The following is a 9,394-nucleotide window of genomic DNA, read 5'->3' as shown; positions in this document are numbered from 1 at the left end:
ACACCTCAAACCTGAAAGGTGAGTTTGGTCTGTGATTTTTTGTTAAGGAGATTGTATAATCAAGTTTCTAATTAAAAGTATTACATTACGGTCTCTTCCACCACACATCTGATCGTTAGAATTAGTATGGGTCAGGCAGAATAAACTTTTCAAATTAAAGTCTGAATTTTATTTCAATGATGAACTAAACAGTACAGAACAGAACCTGTTTCATTCATTTAACAGGTTCTGGGTATTTGTATTCTCATGTCAGAAATAACCACAAAATTTTTCTATAGATTAATGTCATGGTTTAATGTTATGTGTCTACAATGTTATTTGTTTCGTTTTAGTCAGTATACAGTAGAATCCTGTGGTTCTCAATGAGCAAAATGCCCCTTTTTTTAAACCACTCTTTTCCCAATTGGCCTTTATACAAATGTGAACAATACAAATGTTTCATGTCTTGAGCAAGCTCAAAGTTTTGTAGGTAAGACACAAAACTTGTGACTTCCAAACCTAGATTAATAAAAACCTTCCTGTAAAGTCTAAAGAGAAACAGATGTTAAGGAGATAGATAAGGAGATAAGATAAGAAGAACTTGGTTGGTCGTATCAACAGACACTGGCGTGAGCATAATTTGGTTGGGTGTGAAGTCGACTTCAGGCACGACGAGAACTTGGTTGGTCGTGTTAACAGATTGTCGCATGAGCATGACTTGGTTGGTCGTGATGTCGGTTTCAGACTGGAATATGGCATGGACGGTCACATCATCAATCTCAGACTGTAACGTGGCGTGGGAGGTCACCTCATTGACCTCACACAGGAACTTGGCGTGGGAGGTAGTCTCATCAACCTCAGACAGGAACTTGGCATGGGAGGTCGCCTCGTTGACCTCAGACAGGAACTTGGCATGGGAGGTCGCCTCGTCGACCTCAGACAGGCACTTGGCTTGAAAGGTCACCTCTTTGACCTTGGACAGAAACTTGGCTTGAGAGGTCGTCTCTTCGACCTCGGACAGGAACTTCGCTTGAGAGGTTGTCTCTTCGACCTGGGACAGGAACATTTCTTGGGAGGCCGTCTCTTTGACCTCAGACAGGAACTTGGTTCGAGAGGTCATCTTTCAACCTCGGACAGGAACTTGGCTTGAGACCTTGGACAGGATCTTAGCTTGAGAGGTCACTTCTTCAACCTCGGACAGGAACTTGGCTTGAGAGGTTGTCTCTCGACCTCGGATGGGAACTTCGCTTGGAAGGTAGTCTCATCGACCTTGGACGGGAACTGGGTTTGAGAGGCCGTCTCTTTGACCTTGGACGGGAAATTGGCTTGAGAGGCTGTCTCTGGCTTCGGAAGGGAACGTGGCTTGGGAGGTCGACTCGTCGACCTCGGACAGGAACATGGCTTGGGAGGTCGCCTTGTCGACCTCAGATGGGAACGTGGCTTGGGAGAGCACCTCGTCGATCTCAGGCTGGAGCTCTGGAGATGAGGTCACCACGTTGACCTCTGGCTGGAGCTCTGCAGGTGAGACCACCTCATGGATAAGTTGGGGTTCTGGAGAGGAGGTCGTCATGTTGACCTCCAACTGGAGCTCTGGGGAGGAGGTCATCTTGTAGTAGGTGGTGAATGGCCTTGCAGGTTCATTCATGAGACTTGCCCTCCCCAAAAATTCATCCAGGTTGGGGGTGTACTCTGGACTCCCAAACTCCTTTATCGATAGTCCCACAAACTGAGTCACATTGTGAAGACCATTGTGAAGATTCTGTATGGGCCAGACATGTCCGCTGGTGGGCTTGGTCAACACGCCAGGAGAGTATGAACCCAAGCCACTGTCTCTGGTCAAGCTTGGGGTGCATCAGGCTCAAAAAATTTTATTGGCAGTCAAACAGAAAATATTTAGGATAGCCAAAAAATCGATTGTAAGGCTCTGGGGGATCCATCCCAACCCATTGAGGAAGCATGATAGAGTTGAGTCTCAGTAGGATGTTCCTTATTACCTGGCATGATGTCTCCTTCCCTTTCCCACTGCTTCCATGTTATCGGCGAAGTATTCTGTCATGTAATGTAGGCTGAGATGGAAGCAAGTGCAGGTTAGGTAGTTTAATACAAGAAGTACAAGTCCAAAGGATCAGGCAGAAATCAATAAACAAAGACAGGCAGAGGTCAGGCGATCAGGCAAACAGTCCAAATAAGGTAAGGCAAAAAGATGAGGTCGAAAACAAGAACAAAGTCAAAACCAGAATCAACAAACAAGGTATCAAGGTTTGGTAATGGCAGAAACAAAATGTAACTTAACGTATACTTCGCAAAAAATAAGTGTTTGAACAGTCTCTTATATGTGTGGTGTGATTGTGAGTGTAAACTGGATGCAGGAGTGTGTGATTAGAATGAAGGTGACACTTCTTTGAATTGCAGTCCATGACGGCCATGTTTGTAGTCCTCAGTGCAGGATGGGAAATGTAGTCACTGGTTTGCTGTGATATGACAAAAACAGATCACTCGACAATTAGAACGTAAATGTCATCAAACCAAATTGGTAGTATTTCAAACAGCAATGAAAGAGAGCCTTCAATGAAATATATAAAATCTCTTAGTGCTGCTAGATCAGTCTATCTCTCCACCTTAATAGAAGAAGGCAAAAACAATCCTAGATTTCTATTCAACATGGTAGCAAAATTAGGAATAAAAGGAGGAATAAAACCACCACAGAAAAAGGCACATAATCATGACATAGCAGCTATGATTTCATAATTTTTGAAAATATTAGATGGAAATATTAGTTGAAAATATTAGATGGAATTCAGACTATTAATTTCAAACCAGACAGTCTTATAACTAACACTGTATATGATAATATAGCAATATCAGATCAATGATTTGAATGTTTTACTCCCCCAAACTAACTTCATTAATCTCTTCAGCAAAATCATCAACTTTTATATTAGATCTCTTATCTACATATTTCTTCAAACAGATTATTCCAGGAGTAATTGAACCCCTTCTAACCCCATCTATAAAATCCTTCCCTTAGCACTGTCTATGTTCCCAAATCATTTAAACTAACAGTTATCAAACCACTGATTAATAAACCTGACCTCGACCCCTGTCAACTTTCCAGCTATAGACCAATATTAAATCTCCCCTTTATCTCCAAGATATTAGAAAAGGTTGTAGCACAGCAGCTATGCTGTGGACTACGTGCAGCTTTCTGATTACATAGTAACTCCAGTCTTTCATTTTGATGCTCATGTAGATAATATTACTGGGATAACCTTCATTCATCTCAGAAATATTGCTAAAATAAGAAATATAATGTCATTACATGATGGAGAAAAATTAATCCATGCTTTTGTCACCTCTAAGATAGATTATTGTAATGCCTTACTGTCTGGTTGTTCCAGTGGGTGCATAAACAAACTCCGGTTAGTTCAGAATGCAGCTGCAGAAGTCCTTACTAGAACCAGAAAGTATGACCACATCCCTCCTATCTTATCCACAGTGCATTGGCTCCCAGTAAAATTTTGCATTAATAATAAAATATTACTACTGACCTATAAAGCACTGAATGATCCTGACCCTGTCTGCTCTCCGGATCTGCCTGATCCATACTGATGCCCTACCTCTGGATGGAACGCTCATCAAATGGAGGCTACATTCTGCCACTGAGGACAACCCCAAGCAGTGCAGCCTGGAGATTGCTGAGGATGGTGCTACTTGAAGTACCATGGAAATGGTTTTGGACCTCAATTCCACATGGACATTCTCGTGGTGGTTGCTGGGACTACAGTTGCTGCTATTTCCTTAGGACTGCAATTACCACAATTTTGCACGCAAATCTCCTTTAGTGGACTAGTTCAGTGGGGTATTTCAACAAAACAGACTTTATATAAAAACCATAAGGAACGTGCTGTTTGTCATGATCCCCCCCTTGAAGCAGCGTACTCTAAGCGCGAATGCGCGAGCACCTGCATTTCCATTGTTGACAGTGGTGATATCTGGACACGTGTATTTGTTTATGTTTCTGTCATGTCTCCTCCCTGTTCTGTCATTGGCTGGGATTTCACGTGTGTCTGTATTGCCCTCAGCTGCTAGCACTTTAGACGCTGATCATGTCCACATATATACCGTGCGCCTCCCAGCACACAACGTGGAAGATTATTGTAGAGTTAGATTAGTTCATTTAGTAGTCATAGTCACATTCCATGTTTAGAGTTAGTTCACGCTGGATTATCCGCTCCCAGTTCCTCATCATAGTTCATGTTTCTCGTTTTGTTTATCGACCCTGTTTTCCGTGACCACGACCTTGATTCATGTTTAACCCTGTGTATGCCTGTTTGCCGATCGCCTGACCTTCGCCTGTTTTGGATTATGTTTATGGATCACGTTTTGGATTTGTCTGCCTGTCTCTCTTTTAAAATAAACATTGTTCATACTGCACTTGCATCCGTCCTAGCTCCGCTCCGTCACGATACGTGACAGAATCTTCTGCCCTAACATGGATTCAGCTGGAGGACAGGGGAGACATCACGCTACAATGGGAGCAGCAGGACAATACCTTACTGGGAAACGTTCGGATTACTGGCCGCATTTCTTGTCCGTGCAGTTCCCTCAGCGGTACGCCGATGAACTGCCGCCAGAGACAGTGGGATTGGGGAGCTACCCGCTGGAGTTCCTCTTCAGCTGCCAGGAATATTTCTGCAGCCTGGCATATCCCAAGCCTACTAAGAGACAGTGGATTGGGTTCTTGGTGTCCAGGTTTTGCGGTCCGGCCCGTGACTGGGTGGAGCAGCTGGTGAGCACTGGGTCCTCTGCTCTCCAGGATGTCACTCAATTTGCAGAACTTTTTATGGAGGAGTTCACGCAACCAGGGCAGCTTCATGGTCTGGATTTACTGTGGTGGAGAGTCAATGGACAGCCCCAGCCTGACCTGCCCTTTAACCTCCATTATGAGGGGATTGACAGGTCAGCCTCCACCGATCCGCTTCAGGTTCCAGCCAATGTGGAGGAGGTGGCACCGACATGCATGTCTGAGGGCTGCAGGAGGGAGACCAAGCTACAATGCCCTACCTGCAAAAAACTGGGTCTCCAGGAAGCATTCTACTGCTCTCAGGAATGCTTCAAGAGCAGCTGGCGGGATCTTTCATCGTTCAGTACTGTCCAAGTCCTATCTGTCAGTCAACCCTTCTCAGCCCAATTGGCTGATCTTAAGGCTTTAACAGCAGCCTGTAAATTAACAAATGTAAAATCTTGTACAATTTACACTGATTCAGCATAGGCATATGGAGTGTGCCATTCATTCACACCTGTAACTCATGGTCAAGCCATTTCTGAGCATGCTATAACGTTACCATCCAAATACCCTATTTTTAAATGTGCTGCGCATGAATCAGATGGTTCATTTGTCACTAGAGGGAATGAGGCAGCAGATGAAGCTGCCAAACAGGCAGCGTTGCAGTGTACTGACATTATGCCAGTCTTGGTACCAGAAGACATGCCTCCACCAGAGTCGAATTTAGTCGAACTTAGTCGAACTTAATGTTAACTTAACATTTCCTTAGCGGAAATGCAAAATGCAGCCTAAATCCATGAAAGCACATGCTGGAAAGAAATGGGAGCAAGGAAGAATAGTAGAACCGGACTCTTGCGAGGGCCAGGGGGACATTTTGTAGCTCACCTGTCCTTGTTACTCACATTGCGCCAGGGGGGAAGTGGTAAAAAGACTCAAAAGAGCCTGGTGGACTCTATCTCTAAGCCCCATGGTTGACCACACGTTAAGTTGTGAAATATGTGCACAACACAACATTAGGAAAAATTTCACAGCTCCGATAGGACACATCCTACAACCATACGGGCCATTTTGACACTTGATAATTGACTTTGTAGACATGGCAGAGAAAAAGAGAAAAAAGATTCCAAAAGAGAGAAAAAGGTACATCTTGGTGGTAGTGAACAGATTCAGTAAATGGGTGGAAGTACACCCAGCAGTGCATGCTGATGCAGATACAGTAGTGAAGTTCCTGTGCACAGAAGTCATACCTCGGTTTGGAATTCCAGACAAGATTACTTCAGATAATGGTGCACACTTTATGAACAGAGTAGCCCAGAAAGTAGCACAGGCCCTGCAAATAAAGCATAGGTTTGGATGTGTATATCACCCACAATCACAGGGAATGGTGGAACGAGCTAACGGGACACTAAAAATCAAAATTGGCTAAAATCTTCGCAGAAACCTAATTGAATTTGATGAAAGCACTGCCATTAGCCTTAATGAGTATGTGCATGCAAAACAACCGCATAACGCATCTAACCCCACATGAAATGCTTACAGGTTGACCAATGCCGGTGCCATACTTCAGAAGGCCCTCATTTGAACAGATGGATGGAGAACTTGCAAGCTATGTAAAAGATCTAACCAAATACACAGAACCAGAAGATCTTAAACACCCTGCTGAATACAAGAAGAGAGAACAGATAAGGGTTCAGGGTGATGTGCTAGAAAGCGCTCCCCTGATCCCTGCAGAGCTACATGATGCAGAGTCACAAAGGGCAGAAGAAGGTATTCACCAGAGAGTAGCTGGCAACATCACATTTACAGCATTTGGCAGACACCCTTATCCAGAGCGACTTACATTTATCTCATTTATACAACTGAGCAATTGAGGGTTAAGGGTCTTGCTCAAGGGCCCAACAGTGGTAGCTTAGCAGTGCTGGGGCTTGAACTCCTGACCTTCTGATCAGTAACCCAGAGCCTTTAACCACTGAGCCACCACTGCCCCTATTAGGAAGAAATTTATATAAGAAGGACTGAAATATTATGATTATGAATTTATATGTTAATGAATGCTAGTACATAAGTATGTTAGTAATGTTGCTATGTGGAGTACTTGTGAAAGTGAAGTGTCAAGCACAAAGCTGGCAAGATGAGAATTATTCCCTCATCAATTGGCAAAGAATGAGAGGGTTTTTTTCAGTCACCTCTGGACATAGTTAACTGTTATTAATGATATGTTTATTTAACAATATGGTAGCTTGCCATTGTAAGAAAAGTTACATAAGAAAATGCACGGTCCTTCATGCATTTAAAGTCACTCCTATTCATAAATCTGCTATCCCGATGCGCAACATTTCCTAGGCGTTAGTGGAGGCAGAACGTATGCGTGGTGGTGCTCGGGTAGTGACTGTGTCAGAGAGAGAGAGAGAGAGAGAGAGAGAGAGAGAGACTTCCTTTACGCCCATCTCCGGTATAACACCTTCTCTACACATTCCTGATCATGGCTGCCACGGATGTAGACGTGTTTTCCGAAGAACAGAAGTGGAACCTCAGTCTGGGCGGACATGTCAGCTTCGACAATCTGCCTGATCAGCTGGTCAGCAAATCTGTGTCTCAGGGTTTCTGCTTCAACATCCTCTGTGTGGGGGACACGGGTATGGGAAAGTGCACACTGATGAACACGCTTTTCAACACCATGTTTGAGAACGAAGAAGCCAGTCACTACCAGAACGACGTGTACCTGCGGCAGAGAACATACGAATTGCAGGAGGGCAACGTCCACCTCAAGCTCACCATCGTAGACACGGTCGGCTTTGGAGACCAGATCAACAAAGAAGAGAGTTACAAGCCCATTGTTGATTACATTGACACACAGTTTGAAAACTACCTGCAGGAAGAGCTGAAAATCAAGCGCTCGCTTTTCAAGTACCACGACACCAGAATCCACATCTGCCTGTACTTCATCTCTCCCACAGGCCACTCGCTCAAGTCTCTGGACTTAGTCACAATGAAGAAGCTGGACAGTAAGGTGAACATCATTCCCATTATTGCGAAAGCTGACACAATTTACAAGAGCGAACTTCACAAATTCAAGATTAAAATCATGAGCGAGCTGGTGAGCAACGGCGTCCAGATCTACCAGTTCCCCACGGACGATGAAGCGGTGTCCGAAATCAACTCCTCCATGAATGCTAATCTACCCTTCACTGTAGTGGGCAGTGTTGAGGGGGTGAAAGTCGGGAATAAGATGGTTAGAGCCAGACAGAATCCCTGGGGCATCATCCAAGTGGAAAATTAGAGTCACTGTGATTTTGTGAAGCTGAGGGAGATTTTGATTCGTGTGAATATGGAGGACCTGCAGGAGCAGACACACACTCGCCATTATGAACTCTACAGACGCTGCAAACTGGAGGAAATGGGCTTCAAAGACACCGACCCTGACAGCCAGCCTTTCAGTCTACAGGAGATCTACGAGGCTAAGAAGAAAGAGTTCCTCAGGGATCTGCAGCGTAAGTAAGAGGAGATGAGGCAGATGTTTGTGAACAAAGTGAAAGAGACCGAAGCTGAGCTGAAGGAAAAGGAGAGAGAGCTTCAAGACAAGTTTGAGCAGCTGAAGCGCATGCACCAGGAGGAGAAGAGGAAGGTGGAGGAGAAGAGGCAGAACCTGGAGGAGGAGATGAACGCTTTCAACAGGAGGAAGGTGGCAGCTGAGACGCTGTCTCTCTCACAGCCGCTCAAGAATGACAAAGACAAGAAGAATTAATTTTTGAGCTCGTCATCGCAGGCTGAACATGGACTTGTCCTCCATCATCATAGTGACCGCCATTTAGTTGTTGTTTTTTTTTTCTCCTGCTGTTTTCCTCATTGACATTTTGTAAACGGACCAAAGACACTGCCGGGGACCTCAGACACGCAGTCCAATTGTGAGGATCGACTTTCCGGTTTTGTTATTGAGGTTATTATTTTATCCACTGACTGTAGGAATATTCAGATTATTTTCTTTTGGATTTTTAAAAAAATACCACATTCATGTATTTGTAATTTCTCCCTTTATTATTATTATTATTATTATTATTATTATTATTATAGCTTTGGATTTGACTCGCTATGATTTCTTAATAGGTTTACTATTATTCTAGGGTTACTATTGTGCTAGTGTTAGGGTTGGGCTAGGGTTACTATAATGCTAGTGTTAGGGTTGGGCTAGGGTTACTATAATGTGATGGTTAGGGTTGGGCTATGTTTACTATTGTGCTAGGGTTAGGGTTGGGCTAGGCATACTATTGTGCTAGAGTTAAGGTTTGGCTGTGTTACTATAATGTGAGTGTTAGGGTTGGTCTAGGGTTACTACTATGCTAGTGTTATGGTTGGGCAAGGGATACAATAATGCTTGTGTTAGGGTTGGGCAAGGGATACGATAATGCTAGTGTTAGGGTTGGTCTAGGGCTACCGTAATGCGAGAGTTATGGTTTAGCTTGAGTTACTATTATGCTAGTGTTAGGGTTGGGCTAGTTTTACTATTATGCTAGTGTTGCGGTTGGGCTAGGGTTATTATTGTGCTAGAGTTAGGGATTGGATAAGGTTACTATAATGCGAGTGTTAAGATTTGGCTAGGGTTACAATTATGCAAGTGTCAGGGTTGGGCTA

At 44.0% G+C, this 9,394-nt stretch overlaps 1 protein-coding gene and 1 pseudogene across 1 annotated transcript; both read left to right on the top strand.

Annotated features, from left to right (window-relative positions):
• The first annotated feature begins 7,247 nt into the window (after positions 1–7,247).
• On the top strand, positions 7,248–8,264 carry LOC108273310 (septin-8-A-like; annotated as a pseudogene).
• A 6-nt stretch (positions 8,265–8,270) lies between these two features.
• LOC128634271 (septin-8-A-like) lies at positions 8,271–8,510 on the top strand. Its single transcript, XM_053684633.1, has one exon. The coding sequence runs from the start codon at positions 8,271–8,273 to the stop codon at positions 8,508–8,510; it is 240 nt and encodes a 79-aa protein (XP_053540608.1).
• The last annotated feature ends 884 nt before the right edge of the window (positions 8,511–9,394 follow it).

The sequence above is a fragment of the Ictalurus punctatus genome, chromosome 12 (genome assembly GCF_001660625.3).
Source record: "Ictalurus punctatus breed USDA103 chromosome 12, Coco_2.0, whole genome shotgun sequence".
NCBI classification, from domain to species: Eukaryota; Metazoa; Chordata; class Actinopteri; order Siluriformes; family Ictaluridae; genus Ictalurus; species Ictalurus punctatus.
Note: the sequence above shows the minus strand (reverse complement) of the source record. Positions and strands in the feature narration are given on the sequence as shown.

What these genes read in the sequence shown, in the direction of transcription:
- LOC128634271 (XM_053684633.1), top strand. Translation starts at nt 8,271, where the DNA reads ATGAGGCAGATGTTTGTGAACAAAGTGAAAGAGACCGAAGCTGAGCTG.